At 45.6% G+C, this 20,633-nt stretch overlaps 1 protein-coding gene across 1 annotated transcript in view; it reads left to right on the forward strand.

Annotated features, from left to right (window-relative positions):
• The window catches only part of LOC146202540 (solute carrier family 25 member 35-like), a 49,995-nt gene that overhangs the window by 16,719 nt on the left and 12,643 nt on the right, over positions 1-20,633 (forward strand). Inside the window, exons 2-3 of the mRNA XM_084588206.1 lie at positions 17,744-17,915; positions 19,091-19,383. Of these exons, the coding sequence (XP_084444332.1) occupies positions 17,801-17,915; positions 19,091-19,383 (408 nt within the window). The 5' untranslated portion in view covers positions 17,744-17,800. The remainder of the gene's footprint in view (positions 1-17,743; positions 17,916-19,090; positions 19,384-20,633) is intronic.

Below are 20,633 nucleotides of genomic sequence, written 5' to 3' on the forward strand. Positions count from 1 at the left end.
CTCTCGGTCCTAGCGGCCTAGTTTTCTCGTGCCGGCAGCTAGGTTTTCTTGGCGTTCATTATTTAGCTATCTTGTTTAGATAAATATTTTTTTTCTAGGCTATTGGCATTCGCAGAATTGGTTTTAACGCGTGTTTGCTAGTCGTTTCTTGTGTCTTCTTTTGGCAATTTGTATATTCTGAGAATTCGTAATAGATATAGTTCAGTCGATGAGCGCTTAAGATGTGCAATCAAAAGAAGGTAAAGTGTACTCAGTGTGAGGCGCAGGTTAATCTCAAAGAAACGCGTTTTGATTCTGTAGGTGAAGCGGAAGGCAGCGACTTTTTGTGTCAGTGTTGCGTACTGAGTGCGCGTCTAGATAGATTTGATCAAGAAAGGGGCAGTTTAGTGTCTCGTGTGGATGATTTAGAAAATGAAGTACGTTTGTTAAGAGCGGAAAATCAGAAACTGCTTGGACAGCTTACTCAAATTGAAAAAAAAAAAAAAAAATAAATAAAGGCGCCGACTTTATCCTTGGAACCAACGAGGACGAACATTCCAATGCGGGCCACGTGGCTGGGGCCAGCACTGGCATGGAAGGCATAAGCAAAGTAGGTCAGGCGGATCCGAACCGTCAGAGTTATTTAGAAGCAGCTAAGACGCCGGAAAAAAAGGAAGAAGTAAGGAAGAATGAAAATCCTAGAGATAAGGACACAGATAACCGAAAGCAGGAGCCAACAGTTCGGAGAGGGAGAGAGAAGGCCCAGGTGCTTATCGCCGGAGATTCTAACATGGACAGGTGCAAGCGAGATATCTTGGAACGTGTAAGGGGTGATAAGAGAGTGTTGGTTGGAGCCTTCCCAGGGAGAACAATGAGGGCAGTGCTAAAAGAGAGTAAAAATAGGCTATTGAAGAATTCCGCAGAGCGCAGTATGGTAATAGTAGCCGCGGGGCTAAACGATGTCCTAAATGGTGACGCTGCAGGAGTGGTGGAGAGTTGAGCTAAGGGAGTTGACGAGATCAGGGAAATAGCACAGCAGACGCAGATAGTTCTATGCACAGTACCAAAGGTGCTAGGATTGAACGGAAAGATGGAAAAGGACGTGGTGACAGTTAATCACGACATAAGAAAGTTTCGGAGAAGCGTTTCGAAATGGTTGAGGTAAACAGGGAGGTACATAAAGCAGGTAGGGCTTTTCAGCGAGATGGCATTCATTTTAACAGATAGGTGGGAGCAGAGATCGGCTGGCGCCTGGCAGGCAGGGCTGTAGCTTTTTTAGGGGGTCCGCGAGGACTCCGTGCACAGAGGTAGTTAGAAGTGAAGCAGAAGAAAGTGTAATAATGGAGGCTGAGCCCCCCAAAATGGCAAAGAGTAGGTCAAGAAAGAAAAGTACAAAAAAAGAAATTTAACTAGGATGAGCTACATAAACATGCAAGGAGGTAGAAAAAGAGCGAAATAGCTAGAGATAGAACAGCAGTTGAAGTATGACAAAATAGGTGTGTACGCTCTTTGCGAGACTCATCTCAGGGATCTAGAAGATCCGCCGTTTATAGAAGGTTACGTCTGGGAAGGGTGCAACAGAAAGAGAACGGAAAAAAAGGGTGAAGGGGTAGGTATGTTGATACACCAGGGTACAAATTGGCAAAGAATTAAATCATCTTGTAAAGAACATATCTGGGTTTCAGGAACAATTGCCGGCATTAGGACATGGCTAGGGGTAGTTTATTTAGGAACAGGACATCAATGCAGGCAAGAAAGCAGGGATCTTGTTGAATGTTTCAGTGACGATATAAGCCAGTTTGGAAACGGGGCCAATATTATTCTACTGGGGGACATGAACGGCCACATCGACGATCTGGATGGATACACTGATTGTAACGGCAAGCTAATGCTAGATTTCTGTGAGCGACACGCTCTAGTTATAGTAAATAGAGAAACAAAATGTGAAGGCCAAATCACGTGGGAATTCCGCAACAGGCAGACGACCATTGACTATTGTCTAATGTCGCAGGAAATTTATAGCAAGGTCACAAAAATGGAAATAGACGAAGAAGGGGAGTGTAGTCTGGGAAGTGATCATAAACGTATTAGTCTGCAGATGGGGCCCTTGATGAAAAGAGAAATGGAACTTAGACAAAACGTAAACGCAAAATTAAACGACGATCAAATAGCGCAGATAGCAGCAGACATAGAGGAAGCAATAGAGAAAAGCCCCATGGAAGACTGGGATTATGAACAGGTAGAACTACTCATAAGGAAGAAAATTCAGGAGGTTAAAGTAGCAAACCGCTGGAATGGAAAGAGGAAGCCACGGAGCTGGTGGAATAAGGAAATCAGGGAAGCTATTGAACAACGACGGGCAGCTTCAAGGGAACACCAAATGGCAAAGAAAGCACAGGTATCTGAGGAGGAAATCGACCAAAAATGGGAATCATATCGACAAAAGAAACTTCAAGTGCAGGCCCTCGTCCAAAGTAAAATAAGAGAGTCCACCGATCGCTGGATGGCTGATATACACGATGCCTCTAGAGGCGGAGCAAGAAAATTCTGGAACCATATAAGCTGGCTAGGGAAGAAGAATCAAAGAAAGCAGGATCGGATTCAAGATAACGAGGGAAATTGTTTAAAGGGAGATAGCGCAGTGAACTACATTACATCAGTTATAGCCGAGTCATTTAAGAGCGACGATAGGGTAATCTCCCCAAATCAGGAAGAAACACAAGGTAGCAGAATACAAAGCAGCTTAGAACTGACCAATCTAAACTGGGAACAGGCAGAAAAAAATATTCCTAAAAACACATCTACAGGAATAGATGGAATTCCGATCAAGCTGATTAATGAACTCGGTCCAAAAAGTAAGGAAACGTTGTTAAAAGCTCTGGAAACAGTCATAACGAATAAGCAAATTCCGGGCGGCTGGCGGCAGAGTAAAATGAATTTGGTTTATAAAGGGAAAGGAGACAGGATGCACATAAAATCCTACAGGCCGATTACCATAACATCTGTTATGTACAGGTTAGCCATGCAGGCGGTGAAATTAAAGGTGCAGGCATGGGTTGAAAGTAACAAGATACTCAGAGAACTTCAGAACGGCTTTAGAAATGGTAGGCGCTTAGATGATAGCCTGTTCCTGCTTACCCAATGCATCGAAATATCTAGAGTGGAAAATAGACCTTTGTATTTGGCCTTCCATGACATAAACGGGGCGTACGACAACGTAAGCAGGGAACTCCTGTGGAACATATTAAAAGAAGAAGGTATCGGTTATGAGATATTAGAGTTACTACAGGAAATATACCGGGATAACAAAGTAGAAATTACGTGGGAAGGGATAAGAAGTACGGAGGATGTCAAAGTATGCAAAGGATTAAGACAAGGCTATCCTCTATCACCGGTGCTCTTCATGCTTTATTGATAAACCTGGAACGGAGGATACAAGACAGTAACCTAGGTTTTAACCTGTCATATAGATTAGGTGGAAAGGCGGTAGAGCAGCGCCTCCCCGGTTTGATGTATGCAGACGATATTGTGCTGCTAGCTGAGAGTCTGGAAGAATTGCAAACTCTAGTTAAGTATTGCGGAGACGAAGGGGACGCTCCAGGCTTCAGTTTCAGCGCAGTTAAGTCGGGTCTGATGATTTTCAACGGCTTAACTGATCAGGGTCTTAAAATACAAGGCCTTGAAATACCCAGAGTGGCAGAATATAAATATCTGGGGGTATGGGTAAACGAAGGATTGGCATACATTGGAAAGCATGAGCAATCACTTAAGGCCAAAGGGCGAAGGAATGCCGGGATAATGAAGCATAAGGCATTATGGGGATACAATAGGCATGAGGTTTTGAGGGGTATTTGGAAAGGAATTATGGTGTCCGGACTTACTTTCGGAAATGCGGTTTTGTGCCTAAAATCAGAGGTACAGTCGACATTAGAAACAAATCAGAGATCCGTTGGACGATTAGCACTAGGTGCCCACGGCAAAACTACAAATGAGGCGGTACAGGGAGATATGGGCTGGGCATCTTTCGAAGTACGGTAAGCTCAGAGTAAAATATTATATGAGGAACGCCTGAGGAAATTGGACTGTAACAGATGGGCAGCTAAAGTATTTAAATACCTGTACCTAAAAAGCGTTGACTCACAATGGAGGAAAAGAACTAGGAAACTAACTATACTCCGTTTCATACATCAGGTGCAACGCACCGAAAGCTACGCAAGTAGTCCGCAAGAAAAAAAACAGGAGGCGTATCACTACACACTCGTTTTGTAAGCGAGTGGTTCCTGCCAAAACGGGCTCTATTCCGAGCATACACGTTTGCAATAACATGCTTCGCATGCTTAGACATCTTCACAGAGCGGATCTTATAAAAAAAATGCGCACTAAAGAACCATTTTCTCAAAAAGAGATGCGCAGGGCGGAGGGCACAGCCAGCGCCATCTGGTGGCACAGCCGGCAAGGTTGCGGGGCAGCAAAACGCGGCACGAACAAAACCGACATAAAAAAACATACAAATTAGCCGAATCCGACCTTTTCTCCCTAAAAAGGGTGCTTTTTATGAAGTTGATGGCAAATGTAAAATGTATTAAGCTTGCAGACAAAGCAACTATTATTTTCTCTCGTCAAGAGCAGGCACTATTTTTTATCGCGGATGCGGAGAGCGCAAACAAGAGCTGTAGCTTTGGTAGTGTTGCACTTGATGTATGAAACGGAGTATAGTAAGTATGCTAGTAACAAGGACGGAGAAATAAAGAGCATTAAGCAACAGGTGAAAAACACAGAAGGTAAAAATTGGATAAATTCGATGGCAAAGAAGCAGAGTGTGGAATTATACCGAAAGTGGAAAATGCAGATCAGGAAGGAAGATTTCTTTGATAACTCAAGAGGCAGTGCCCTACTTTTTGAAGCTAGATCAGGGTGCCTTAGAACACGCAGCTACAAAAAGAAATTTAACAATGGAGATGACGCATGTGCTGTATGTGGAAACTCCAGTGAAACAATTGACCATATTATACTCGAATGTAATGGTATCCATCCGGAAGTTGGTGCAGGCGCAATCACTGTTCCTGAAGCTCTGGGGTTTAGAGATAACAGTGGCCGGGTGAATAAACCGGCGGTGGAAACTAGCAAAAAACGACTGGAAGATTGGTGGCTTAAAAGCAGAGAAGTGACATAATGTTAGTAATGTAGGAACAAAATTTAATAAATAGAATGATGGTTTAGTTATCCATTCTAAATCAATAATTAAGATATAGGGAGAAAAATGAGCATGATAGCTACTGCTACCACCCCGTTTCAAAGGGGACGTTCCTATATTCCATCCATCCACGAAGGTAATACCGAATATGCAAAGTGTTGCTGAATTCAGCGTGCAGCGCACGAGGCGGGATTATCTGTCTGGAATAGGCCTCCTGAGTTGAAAGTTCGGACGTAAAACACCTATAAGGTCACGCGCATAACACATCTAAAAACTGCCGTTCAGTTTGCCCAGGCAACATTAACGACCGCTCAGCCTTGCGTTGTGGTGAGAGTGCAGTTGCCCGCATGACTTCCTCCCATGTGCCCTTCCCCGCTTTCCCCTTGCTGTTCGTTGGTTCCCTTTCTCCAGTACCGTCTTTATATATTGAATGTCAAGATAAATGTGGCTGTAATGGCGGCATTTGTATTGCTTAGGTAGAGACACACAGGCATGTTAGCGCATATCCGATAAGCCATGGCAGCCAAGTCAGTCGATAGTGCAGCTCTCTCCGCGTTATTTATTGGTGATGCCCGAAGCCGGAGCAGAATCCCCGACTCCTGAGAGGAGCACGGGAACGCGAAACGAAGATGCAGAGAGCACCACCTGCGGCGCCAACGGGAAATCGGGAAGTGCAGTAAGGTCGAGCGCAATGAAAGCCCAGCCATTCATAATGAACGAGACAGCAGATATTCGGCATCCGGAGCATATTCAAATCGTCGCAAATGGAAATGCGTCGTTCGAAACGCAAGAGAGTGGCGGGAGATCTCTCGCGTGCAGGCACATGAAATGCGTGGCTACTTCGTTTTATTACGTGCCTTGAAATGTTGCATTATATAAGGCATCTCAAGGCGTAGCCGCTAGGGGCTTGCTTCTGCATAGCTCCGTACTTATATCTTTGCGCTCCATTTTTACAGGCGTAGAGATCAGTGATGCCGAAAGGAGACTTCGGAGGAGCTGAAGGGTTCCGACAGAACGAAGCCCGAAGCACTCCGTTAGTTCCGCGCTTGAGGAAGCAGCGCAGCAGTGCTAACGGCGGCATTGCTTTGGAAGTTGGGCATTGTATGCAGTACGTAACACTCCTACCCACGCGCATCTGAGGGCGTGAAGGGCAATGCCGTTACATGCTTAGAGTAGAGCAAGAGAGAGAGAGAGAGAGAGAGAGAGAGGGAGCAAGCTCTTCCTGTTAAATTCTGGCTTCAGAAAAAGGAATCTCCACCTCTTCTGCTAACTGTCGTCTCTTTTACACACCTTCAAACACCCAACAGCACATTCACTGAGCTAAAGTCCACTGAGCTAGGTGCGGCGCGTTTCGCGTACGCCACAGTTTGACCTTCAGCCGACCTTCAGCTGCGTGCCAGCGGCGCGCAGCATGCTCGCCGCCCGCTTCTTCGCACGTGTTGTGCAGGGAGCAGGCGGCGCTCCATTTTTCTTCTGCTGCTGCTGTGCTTCTTCTACATCGCACACCTGCTTCTTCACACACCTGGCAAACTTCATTCGTACCGGTGCATATCGCCAGTCTCTGCGGATTGCCGCGCGTGACGTCATCACTTAGCTATGCGCCTCACTGCGCTTGCACGGTGCTCTTCAGCTACGCTGAGAATTGCGGCGAATCTGTAGTGCTGCCATGGATAAGACAACAACGCTTAGTTCGAGCGCTCGCTATGGGGGGGGGGGGGGGGGGGGGGGGCTCGCCTACAAGCCGAATCTACTCATCCTGCCGACATCGCTCGCCGTGAAGGAGCAGTACATAGAAAAAAATAGAAAAAATAAAGCTGAGAGAGCTAAACGAACGATGGACACTCCCTAGCAGCGAGAAGAGTGACTTTCAAAGCGACGACGCAAGGCGGCGGAGATGATGCGACGAGAACAACAGAGAAACGGTTCGGTCTCATCAACGACTACTACTACTTTCGCTTTGTATAACCTTTGCATAGGCACTGGCATTTTTTTTTTTTTTTTGTTAACTCCACACATGTAATTTCATTTTGGGACGTCCTGAAAAAGGCATCCGTTTAATATCCCAAAGTGAGCGATCATGGCGACTCGCCATAGTCTTCCTCTACTGCGCGGCCTGCGGGAAAGGCGCCTGTTCGATCTCAGTGCTGAAGCCTTCGTTTCTCCGAAAATGCATTTTACCCGTATGGTGCACTAGCGGAACCGTATCTTTAAAGGGACAGAACACTGGAATTTAGGTCTCGATGTTTTTTCGCCGCAGTGGAAAGATTGATGTCTAAAATGTTCGATTCCATAACGGTTTTGTTAGAAACGCTGTGGAAAATTTTTACCGAGAATTTTTCGATCAATGCGTGCGCCCGTTTTTATGTAGTCCAATGCTGGAAACCATGAGCAGCGACCGCGAGGACTGCTGGTGGTCGACAAAAAAGACACACCGAAAACAAATATAACTTTCACTCGCCAGACAATAATCAGACTTTTTTTTTTTTTTTGCGTAGAGTAACGTCCTTTTCAGTTTCACACTCAATGCTGTTACGGCACAATAACGCACGCCCTCGTGGACGAAAGTTTTAGTGGGCATTGTCATTGCTCCAATCACGCAATTGCAAACACTGTGGCGCCATCTAGTGGCAAAACCTGAAAGCATAGCACCCTTGTGGCCATCAATCGTGAGGCTATGCGTGCAATAACATGTCACCCCCGTCTAACACCCATACCAATACTTCAGGAATACGCCCATCTAAATATGCTCAGTGAGCTCATTGATCAGCGGATGGCAAACAGAGCTCGCAAACAGTCTTTACAACTCCACCGTTTAAAGACACTACCTCCATGGTCGTACTGCCAGCTCACGGACAATCGCCTCACTGCTTCCCCGTCGGTACATCCGCACATCTGCCTGAAGGATGCATTTTATATACCGATGCATCACGTGCTGCAGAGCGATGAGTTACTTCTGTGTATAGTCCCTCTCATCCGCGTCTGAACTCTCGCGTGACATATACCGCGGATACGTGCGCCCCTCTGGCACTGGAACTTCAAGAAATTTACAATGCCATTCATTCCCTTCCGCCCGTTCCTACATTCAATGCAGTTCATCTTTACTCCGACTCTTTTACTGCCTTTAAACAGCTTAAGGCCGTTCGACGCACATTCCAAATAACACAGTCTATTCATTTGCTCTGTTCAAAGTACCCATGTCCTGTGCGCATACACTGGATTCGCGGCCATGCTCGCGATCCACATAATATTCAAGCGGATGCTATGACGCACATAAACACATAAGGCGATCCACCACCTTTCCCTCTTCCCCCAGATCCGTTCCTGTCCCACGTTTCCGATTCTCAAGTTCTGCGCCAGCGAACACGCGCTCTCGTTCCTCCGTCTTCGCACCCTCTCCCCCGTAATCTTACTCGGCAGGAGGAGGTATCAGTGCGCCGGATCCGGCAGGGGAGGCTCTTACCCCATGTGTACGTCATCGTTGGCGTGATAAAGATATGCCAGTGACTGATAGGTGCCCTCGCTGTGACACTGCACCTGAGATCTGTGATGTGCGTCACTTGTGGACGTGTCCAGCAACGGCTCCAGTTAGACAACGGCTACTCATGAAGGTGGACCTGCGGTGGAACCACGATTGTGATTACGAGAAGTGGACAATGGACAATCACTACACCGCCAACCTTTGCGAATACCTAAGTGCAACTGGACTTCACTCTCTCTTTTAACTTTCTATCTCCTGCATCCCATTCCACCTTTCTCAACCATGCCTTGTGGTAAACTTTTCGAAAAAAAAAAAAAAAAAGAAAGCAGGGACGGTTTTTATTTAAGGACGCACTGGAGAGAGCGCAGAATATAATAAATTATGAAGCACTCCGAAAAGAAAATAGAATAGTGTGGAGTTACGAAAATCAGCGATATTTTGCTCACATGTAGTCACGTGGGGGGCTACACTGAAAGTACTAGGGTTTCTCCGCTAGATAGCGCCTCGACTGTTTTTATGTGATTTTCAATGGCAAATTAAAACTGTAAAGCCTCTTTTTTTTTTTTTTTGATATTGTAGTGCTCGATCTGTACTATATGAGGCAAGATCTTTCCATCTCCACCATAATATCATGACATATATTGGCCAGTGTTCTGTCCCTTTAAGGAAAATGAATTTCCCGCCATACTGGTTACCGTTATGTTAGTCTTGTTTATCCTTGTGTTCCTTTTAGATGCACACATCGTGAGTGGGCCCTTTGATGCCTTAGAAGGTCTCTGAAAGGTGGTTTAGGAAGTGGCTGTGAAATGCATGCACTATGTCGACGAAATGCCACTGAGTATGCATGCGGCGCATAAGCGGCCTAATAATTTACAAGATTTACAAGACTTTCTTTTCTTTCTTTTTTTTTTTTAATTCCTGCTTTCGCGCCGCGCGCCGATCCATGCCGACGGGCATTCGCCTTAATCCCCGCACATGACATCATCTAGTGCACGTGACGTCAGCTAGTTGACTGCTACCACTGGTTCGCTAGCACTGCTTGCGAATTGTTTGGATATGGCATGACATGGCATGATATATTGTGGTGTATGGTATGGTGTGGTATGGTATGTTATGGTATGGATGTCATGGTATGGTATATTATGTCATGACATGGCATTGTACTGTATGGGGAGTGTAACGTCCCCCAGCGATTCATACGTGGACTATGAGAAGCGCCATAGTGGAGGACCCATGACTAATTCCTACCTCCTGGGGTACATTTATCTGTGTTGACGTCGCGTATCACACGGGCGTCTATGCATTTCGCCTCCTCCGAGATACGGCATCCGCGGTGGGCGTAATCGCTGGCCGAATGCTAAAGCCGCTCAGCCATCGCGACGGGTGAACATAATAATTAACGATCTCGTTTGAATGTGCGTTAGTTTTTAGGTTAGCAGTTGAGATTATTCCGAGACAAAGACGCTATATAGGTGAGGCGAACTGCGAGACGCAATTGCAAGTTGTGGTTGTATGTCGTCGACAGAGCGGAAATCTACGCGTCAAAAACAACTCTACGGCCATTTTAACTGTGATGAAGGGGGAAGGGGAGTTGAGTCTGACTTCCGTGATCTTGTGTATCTGTCTCGTCTCCGCAGTTCCTATAGTTCTGTATTTAGAACAGTTTATCACGCGTGTCGTACGAAATTTGTGTTGGTCGTTTTGCGACCGTCTGTTGAAGACAAAAGCAAGAAAGAAGAATGCGGACAGACCGTGAGGGCCGCTGCCGGCTTCCCTGCCTCATGAGGTCATTATTCAGCGATCGGCGGTCATATAGAATTCCGCGCGCCTGTTCTCAACGCCAGCGCCATCGATCTTGTGCGCCGCAGACTGGTTTTTCTTAACGTGTTCGGCTTCTCGCCGCAACTCGGTGACTGGGCCTCCCTCTTCTTTTCCCCCCTTTTACCGCGGCGCTGTCATCGCCGATGCTGTCCGTCATGTGTCACGCGGCGCCGCGCGCAGATGAGCTCTTCCGTCCTATATAGGGAACCTCGCGACTGGCGCTGTTCGCAGAGCTGGGCGCCTGCATTTTCTCTTTTGTCTTAGGAGGAGGGCAACGTCTCGCACTTCTTTAATAAAATTGGCATCATTATTTTAGCCCACGGGACAAGGCCGGAAGGGAAAAAGTAGGAGGGGAATTCGTGATGCCAGTTTTCTTTCTGCCCCGTGTAAATGGGGCGCCAATCGGGAAACAACCAGAAGTGCGATTGCTTTAGCTTTTCGGTCCTCGAATACGTGAGCGTTTGCAATTCTTGAATATGTGACGCGAATAAACGAGCTCACATGAAATATTATAGGCGCGCGTTTTGTGGAGAAAATTGCCGAGTTTCTTTAGCTGGCGCATTGTTTGCGTTAAGTGAAGAGAAATAATATCTGCAGACACACCTTCTGCGTTATATTTCCGTTCGAGTAAAGGAAAACGTTGCCGACGTGAGTGACAGAAAAGCAAAAAAAAAAAAAAAGAGCGTTACCTTTGTATGGTGTATATACAAATCGCCACGGCCGGCGCAGGTGACTGAATAAGAGGACGGGGCGAAGGGCGACGCGTACGAGCGATTAATTAGATCCAAATAGAGGAGAGCGCTCAGATGAAAGCGCAGCCGCGCGGCTCCTTCTTCCTTTTCGGATGGCGCGCGGTAATTGGAGGTCCCTCATTAAGGAGGGACAATGCGTGTTTACCCAAGTGCAGCAGTCTCATCCGCTTAGTGCCGTTGCATAAAAACGCGCAGACAATGGTCGCTTTTCGAAGCGCTGTGTTCCCGCAGGAGCACAACGTTGAACAAGGAGGGAAAGAAATGAACGTAGAACTGGACGACTTGGAGTCCGCAGGTGAACTGTGCGGCAGAGCGAGCGGGCCACTGTTTCGACTGGTCGAAGTGTGCTCACTATGTTGATCTCAACGCGTTTGCGAGTTTTCAAACTCGATTTGCAGGCCGATGAGACAAATAGACGGGCTACTTCGCTGCATAATTTCAGTAGGAAAGAAAAAAGGATTAACAACTACGCTTAGCGGCACTCCTTTTTTCCTCCTTTACCGCGAGACGAAAAAGAAGCTTGGGGGGATAACGCAGAGCGATAACTGTGGACATTTGGCGTAGGCCGCTCGTGGTCGAGGCGTTAAAAGGGAGTCGAAACTGATCGAAATAGCGTCAAAAAGATTTGTAGCGTGCCGACAGGAGGCAGCACAAGTCTGCACACACAGTCACAGGAAACACCTGTGCAACTGCTGCTATTCTGATCACGTGCGTTAGCGTGCGCATGTGATTTTATCATGAACAGCTTGCGAGAATGAAGAGCGAGCGTGACGTTTATTATTTTTATTTTCAAGATATTGTCGGCCTCAGTCTTGGGCCTTTGGCAAGAGTGGGCAGAACAAAGCATGGGAACAAAATGGACAGCAGGAAAAGCATTACATGAATTCAACAACAACAAAAACCAAAAAAAAAAGGTAATGATACAACGACCACAAGGAATAAGTTTGCTCAGGACGGGTGCTGGACAAGTTGCCAGTCAAACACAAATATATATTTATAAACGGAAGGAAGAAATCAAGCACTAGAAATGCAAACAAAAATAAAACGTGACATGTAGAACATGGTGCATAAATGGCATCAAAATTGTTGTGATATGAAAAAATACATGCTCGATGGCTTGAGCTGGAAAAGGAATCGGTGGAATATAACAGGTAAGAAAACAAAGTACTCGAAGGTTTGGGTATAATATTACAAAGATATACAGTCTAGATGCTGTCGAGCATGCCGCAGAATGACCGTACTGGCGATGAGCGCATTCCACGCACTCGCTCACTGACCTTGGAAGGAAAAAAAAAAAAAAAGAGTATATAAATACGTCGTTTTTGCAAGAAAACTTTTTTTGTGTGTGTGATTAGATTGTGTTGGGCGCCTAGATCTGAATTAATGTACACATCCTTATCTGTCCCCAGCATATCGTGATAAAGTAAATACATGTATTAATCTGTCTTTATACCGTCGCAATTGAAGCGTCTCCAAGTTTGCTTTGTTTATAAGAACTGTCGGAGATACTTGTCAGTTATAGCAGTGAAATACAAACCTAACAGATTTCCTTTGGATGCTTTCTATTTGTGTGATAATTTTCTGGCCGTACGGGTCCCATACTATTGAGGCGTACTCAAGAATCGGTCGGATATATGTTTTGTGCGCTAAAAGACTGATTTATTGTGTCGACTGTCGTAGCGACCTCCTCAAGTAACCAAACTAGCGCGCTGCCTTTTTTGAAATATAGGATATATGTTCGTTCCATCTGAGGTCGGATGTATAATTATGAGACCTACTGCTGACCGTAGATAGATTACTACTGATGCTACAAGAAAATTTTAAAGGGTGCCGTTTTCGTGTGATTCACATAGCGACCGTTTTCTTTGCATTAATGGTCATTTGCCATCTTCTCATTTACCGCGCTTCTACCTTGGCCAACGAAGAATCCAAACAAACCTGGTCATTTAAGCTTTTGATTTCTTGATATAGTATGCAGTCATCTGCAAATAATCTAATTTTTACGTTCACTTCTTTCATTAAATCAATGATGATTATTAGAAAGAAATGGGGCCCAAGGGCACACCGCTGTGGAATGCCCGACTGAGCAGGTGCTGAGCCAGAACGCACACCATCAGTAAACACGCTCTGCTGCAGTAATGACAAGTATGCAGAAATCCATGCAGTCAGTGAATCATTTTTAAGCATTTTCTGCAGCTTGGTAGTAGTTTAGAGTGAGATACGGTCGAACGCTTTTTCAAAATTGATGAATATCATGCCAATCGGACCCTGCATCTGTCTAGGATTTCCGCGAATTCGTGAATAGTTTCTAGAAGCTGTGTTGTTGTAGATAAAACTTCCGAAACCCATGCTGGCTGTGATATATTAAGTTGTTTTCATGCAGAAAGACTGAAATATGTTTGAATATAATATGCTGAAGAGCTTTTGCACATGTGGGCAACAATGAAATTGGTCTGTACGAAGTGATAAGCGATCGGTTTTCTGTTTTGGGTATTGGTGTAATCTTTGCGTACTTCCAGTCATTCGGAACTGCTACACACGACAGACTTATTAAATAGAATGCACAAATATTTCGAGCACCACTTGGCATATCTCACGAGAAAAGCTGTTGCCATGCCGCCAATTCCAGGCGATATTTTGTTCTCTAGATTTAACAAAAAAAAAAAAAAAAAACTAAAATGCCTTCTTCAGCCACTATGATATTGTCAATTGGCGGCCACTCAACTGAAAGAATAAAGCTGGGCTTTCAACCGTCGTCATCCGTATATATATATACATATATATATATATATATATATATATATATATATATATATATATATATATATATATATATATATATATATATATATATATAAAGACGTATTGAAGGCCATTGCAATCGAAGCTTTATCAGTCACGATCTCTTTCCTCGGAGAAAAGGGTCGCCAAAATTTAGCTGGGGAGGACAACAGATAATTCTTCAAAGATACACTTTGATAATATTGTAGTGCTTTTTGAATAGTCATTTTTAGTTGCACACGTATGTCAGAACGTTTACCGGCGTTGATATCTGTGGGGAACCGACGGTGTTTATTTCTTATTCGTTTAACTTTGCGTCCTAGCCGCATTATTTTCTTGGTTATACACGGACGTGTGCGTTGTCACGTACACAACTTTATCGGAACAAAGTCCTTGACGCATTTCAAGACTAGGTTCTTAAATAAAGCCCATAGCTCGTTCACATTGCACGTGTCCGATTCAGAAAGAGAAATTAAACCAGACAGCGACCTCATGGTGTCTATATATCGACGTCTTCAGCGCGCGGAAATTTCGGAAGGAAGCATTTTTTCCCCTTATTTTCAGTAGGACGGCTTAGTTGAACGGTTAAAAATATCATTTTGTGATCAGATATTCCATTAAACATATGTACTCCGGGCTGACGCTTCAGCACTGCATTGCTTACAAGAAATAGATCTGAGACTGATGCTTTGTTATTTTGAATTCGGGTGGGCCATTTCACTAACTGAGCTAAGTGATGGAATAATATGAGGTGCGGAAAAGGTTCAACTGTACTAGAAAGGGGTTCAGGAAAATCACTACTTCAGTCGACTGACGGCATTTTGAAGTCACCACCTCAGAGGACATTACAAGAATAGCCTTTTATGGAACAAAGAAATTTATTGAGCTTAAAAAAAGAAAAAAAAAACTGTCTTGAGTAGGTGGACGGTAAAAGTAACCTACGATGAAACTGTGCCCCTAGAAATCTACTTTAATGATGACACACTCGAGTGCAAGTATATCAGGTAACCTAGAGACAAGCAATAACTGCTGATACATAATTGCAACACCACCGCCTCGCGAATTTCAATCTTTGCGATGAATTGCGTTACCCGGTAATGTTATTTCCTCGTCGGAGATATCAGGGGGAAGCCAAGTTTCAGTGATTACAAGAATATGCGGCTTATGTGTCATAATACTTTCAATATCATCAAACTTACTAACGATGCTACGTGCATTAAGGTTGAGGCAACGGAGTGGTCTTTTGGCATGAGTTTCGGTTTATTGCGGCGTTGTTTGTGGGTGTTGCCTGTCTTCTTTTGGCCTGCCTGTATTCTGCATGAAATTGGGCAAGCCTTCCACAGGTACGCTTGGCACGGCGGCAAATTTTGCAATGATAGCGCTGTGAATTGCACGAGGTGTTCTGAGTGGCGCACGCGGTCCAAGAGCGCGAGAAAGTCACTTCAAGACAAAGAGAGATAAGGAAGACCCTTCAACATGCTCAGCCTTTCCAAAATGATGAATTAACAATTTGGCAACTCGCGCACGAGGACCGTCGTAGAAGAATACGCTTCATTGCTGCCATTGTCGATGCGGTATTTGTGAGTTTCACATTGAAGTGCGGTGTGCGCGCGTTTCGATTTCGTCAAAGCAATAGCCCACCGCCAGAGACGCGTGTCTTCAATAAACGAACGTACGAGGCGCATGTAGCAGTCGAGATGTCATATATGGAACTGTCCAGGTAATTTTAACGTGTCATTCGAACGTGCGTCCTTTTGCCCTTAAGTTCGTCCCCATGCTTCTGACCCAAGAGTAGAAGGAACACCTAGATGTCTGTTAGAAATTTGCTGGGGACTCTTAAAGTACCCCATCGGGTTTTAATGCAAAAATCATTGAAGTCCCACTGTATCTCACATGTCATTTATATCAAAGATCCGAAGGGAGAGGATTTCTTTTCCCCTACCTCGCCGGCTGGCAGCCGTGGGAGGTAGTAAGCAGTTTATATCCAATTCGATTTCAGTTCACATCAGATATAACTGCTTACATTTACTATGACAGGATGCCCGTCGGCAGGTTGTACGACGCCATTGGGAAACTCCTTTGGGAATGGGACGAATGTCCGAATATGTAGCGCGCGATAAGCAGGATGGTCCTTGTCACCGAGCGCCCTCGACGCCCGAATTCTCCGCCCGAAGAACCATGATTTCACACACCAACCTTACTCGCCTGACTTAGTTCCTGTGGACTCCGCTCTCTTCCCAGAGGTGAAGATTCAGCCCAGATTTTCACGTTTTGACATCACTCCAGCGAAAATCGCGGAAGGTACTTGGCGCGCTTTGAAAAGAACACTTCCAGAACACTTTCTGTGCCAGTGGCAGGAGCATTGGGAGCTCTGTATTGCTGTCAAACGGGACCTTTTCGAAGGCGGCAGTGTATTGTATTGTATTGCATTGCATTGTATTGGGTTTTTCTTGCGCATGAATTAGGGTGACAGTGTGTGAACGTGCATAAATGAAATATTTCTTTGAGATTGAAGTTAATTCGTTTTGGTGCGTCCTTGTACATGTGGTGCAGCGTGATTGAAGCGTGGTTGATTGCAGCATTGACGCCAGTGGCGTATAGCGAGAAATGATTTCTTGCGCTGTGTTTTATCTTCTTGCTGCTGTTGGAAGAATGTGTATGCATCAAAATTTCAGCTCTTTCCGTGTTCTTGTGAAGACACCAACTAAGACATGTAGTCACTTTGAGGTAGTGTAGTACGGAAGGACCTAACGTGGCCGTAAGAGAGGAGGCGGTGTAACAGAGGGGAATCATCAAAATTAGAGTCCGGTTACTTTCTCCCTTCAGTCTTCACCTTCGATAGCATTCAAGAGAGTGGCGAGAAACGAAGAATTGCCGCCAAGCGTATCTCGGGTGACTGTTGCTTAACATAAACCACAGATACAACTCGTGGAGTGTAAAGAAGCCCACAGGACAGGGGACGACTGAGGCTGTGGCATAACGGTCCGAACGTGAACCGTATTAAGTTATTGAACAGCCGAGTATTTGTAAATTTGGTGAGACCGCACTTAGCGTCCTCCCACATCGAGTGGTTTGTATACCTTTCGCCGTATAATCGCTAGATTGGCGACTGTCTGTGACGTGGTCAGCATGTACCAGGTGTAGGCACATATCCGGGGGTGGGTTGTCAACCTGTGCTACGCCAACTGAGGCCACCCTATTTCCGAAAACTTCCTGACATCGGCCGCCCACTTGACTCCGTTGGCACCTGACACGTTAACCTTTTGCAAGAATCCATTACGTTACACGGTTGTCTTCTATCCGCAAAACAATTCCATGCCCCCTTCCATTTCAGACACGATATCGATAACTTACGTTTTCTTTGAGCCACTGTGCTCTCTCTCTTTAATTTCAATGTGTAAACTAAACTGAGTTAAAATCAGTGAACAAAGAAAACTGAAAGGAAAACAGCAGACCGCGCGACTACAGTGCCATTTCTGTGTAACGCTGTCGGCGCAGCGCTTGTTTGGCGGCAGCTGAGGTCTGCATAATGAAGCATAGCAAAGCAGCAAGTAGGGCAAATTGCTCTTGAGACAAGGTTGAGAAAGCGTCAATGCGTTACAGCAGAAACAAAGACGAACCACAAAAGAACAGGACGTGTGCAGACTCGCGGTTAATTTAATTTTGGACAAACAGGAGGAATTTATAATCAGCGAACCGCACAAACCGTTGTTGCCATTGTCGCCGCTGCTCTCGTAGGCGTCCGCAAGGCCCTTCTCGTCCGTGAGCCGGAGAGAGAGCTAGGCTGCGTCCGTGATGGAGGTGGCCATCGCCGCCGTCGCCTCGTGCTCGGCCAGCCTCATCACGCACCCTATCGAGGTGGCCAAGATCCGCATCCAGCTGCAAGGGGAGCTGCAGCCGCCGGTCAAAGGTGCGCCGCTGTCTTTGGTGCTGCTAATGTACCTTCCTTGTGCGAGAACATATATCTTGCTCTTTTTGTTGTTCTCGCCCAAAAAATATCAAGGGGGGGGGGGGGGGGGGGGTCTCATTCCTCCGACAAATTTGAGTTTTATGAAGAGCGATACAGAGCAGTGTTCGCGCACAGTGAAATTCTGGAAGGTGTCAGGTACGCTTCCTTACAGACGTACAGATACGTCTGTACAGATACGTACGTACAGATTGGTCTTGAGATGCTGCAGGAGTCAATGCAGGGGCCAAAACTTAAGTTATAACTTAAATTGGAGGAGGTAGTTTTCTTCGCGCGCGCTTATTTACAAAGAGCCACTTCAAAGTATTCATTGCGAACACTACTAGAATTCGAAACAATTTGAATGTTATTTGGATGGGCCATTATTTAGTGGCGACAGGGCGTGCTATGAATCACGATTTAACCGCCAGTGTGAACTGAGATAGGTGCGCAGAGCTACACAGGGTAGCATTATAACCCATAACCCGTCTACACGTATAGTACGCCCATGTATTGTAGTGCTTCGAGTGAAATAACAAAACAAAAAATAAAATGACGAAAAGTTTAACTTACTATCCACAAACAACTATAACAATCTTTCCGTCGATTGATTCTAGCTCATCAACATCGTGTACACAGTAGGTTAACTATGAAATCAGGTGTCCACCGCATGCAACTCGCAACGAGTTGCTTGGCAAGACATTTTTGTCAGCGAGGAGCGGTACCGGACATGGGCGATGTTTGCCAGAGCTGATACATAGTGATGTCTGGCTCTCAGGTAACGGTTTGCTAGGTTGGCCCCACTTCTCGTGCCTGTTTTTAACAAACTGTGTTTTATCATTAATATGAACAGTTAATTAAAATTAACTATCCGCTAAAGCAGCCCAGCGGCTGCATTTGCGCAGGTGAAACGTAACAAGACGAGAGTATGCAGAGGTTATTATCCCAATAGCGGCTTACCACTTACAGACGCCTGTGCCGCCCTCTGCTCTCGTTCTTCTTCTTATTTTTTTTTTTTTTTTGCTATTAGCATTCTAAGGACTCATTTCAAACTGAAATAAAGGGCTAGTGGAAGCGACGTTGTTGCCTTAATGTTCAGGGGGCTACAGAGACTTCCCGTTATTGCACCGTTCACACAGACAAGTCGGCGCGGAAGAGGCCCGTCTACCGCAACGTGCCTCAGGCGCTGTACACTGTGGCACGCTACGACGGCATCTTCGCCATCTACCGCGGCCTGCTGCCGGGCCTGGGCTACCAGCTGCTGGCTAACGGGCTCCGGCTGGGCATGTTCCAGACGATCGAGGACTTCGGCTTCACGCTGGATGAAAACCTCGAGCCCAGCATTCGGCTGAGTGCCATCTCCGGCGGGGTGGCAGGCGCTGTCGGGGCGTTCGCCGGCTCGCCGCTCTTCCTACTGAAGACGCACATGCAGGTTCGCCGCGCCCCACTACCCCGCTGCCGAGAACGAGTTGCGAGGCTCGGTGCTGGCCGCATTCCGATAGAGGCAAAATGAAAGAACTGTGCCGTATAGACAAATATTTTAGTGTCCAGAACTAAGGGGGGGGGGTTAGTAGATTTCAGCGCGAAGAATCCTGAGTGCTGTAAAATATCCCAGAGCTGCCTACTCTAAGGCGTGTATCTCAGCCCTCAGTGTCGGTTTTCACGTAAAAATCCATTAATCCATGTGCACTGTATCTTCGGTGGAGCTGAAGGTAGTCAAAGTAAATTTGATCACATATTTAGGGGAAAATCCCCAATGTAGAGTAGATTTGTAATAAGGGACTAATTACTCATTGACGTCCACCACTGATGACTCGCTTCTGTTCGTGACCAAGTGCAGCCTTATTTTATTGAGAAGTAGCGTGGCAAACATAATGTAGATATATTGTTACGTTGTGGGATTCACTATTTCATTATCTACAAAGGAAAGCTATGCAGCTTTCTCAGAAACTTCGCAGTTAAAGAAAAAAAAAATTGGGTGGATGTCAATGAGTAATTACTCCTTTATTTCAGAGTAAATTTGGAGCTGCCCGTCGTAGTTGTCGCTTTCGGTCGTAAAAATTAATTCATCCTCATATGCCTGGCTCATTGAAATATATTCCAGTGCACTGACGACTCGCTTCTGTTCATGACCAAGTGCAGCCTTATTTTATTGAGAAGTAGCGTGGCAAACATCATGTAGATATATTGTTACGTTGTGGGATTCACTATTCCATTATCTTCAGTTCAGTCTAGGAATTGTTCAGAAGCGCTTATCCAGGGAGCATCTAAATATAGGCTTGAACAAGGCCACGCCAGGTAATCTATAAGCTCAAAAGCGATGTCCTTTAGGGAATAATAAGGTCTATGAATTCAGTTTAGCGAATGAATGAAATGAAATTCCCGGCATGTTATGTCACATATAGAGAAGAAGGCGGTGAAGAGTACCGGCTAATCATATGTTACCGCAGTTATCGCCGCGTTCTTCGGTTTTGCGCGCTGCATTGGTATTGGGGCCGCATGCTGCTCGGAGTCCAAAGGCTGTAGGTGTGCCATCCGCAAATCTTCCGGCATTGTCAGCGAGTCACGTATGAAATGAGCGCACGTCCCAACTGACCAGCCGGTGCCAAAAAAAAAAAAAAAAAAAAACCCTTTTCCTTTATGGGTTGTCCGTGGCCAAGTTTACGGGCACTGGTTCGTCCC

Source organism: Amblyomma maculatum, chromosome 1 (genome assembly GCF_055883805.1).
Source record: "Amblyomma maculatum isolate TAMU_Amacu chromosome 1, ASM5588380v1, whole genome shotgun sequence".
In the NCBI taxonomy this organism is placed as follows: domain Eukaryota; kingdom Metazoa; phylum Arthropoda; class Arachnida; order Ixodida; family Ixodidae; genus Amblyomma; species Amblyomma maculatum.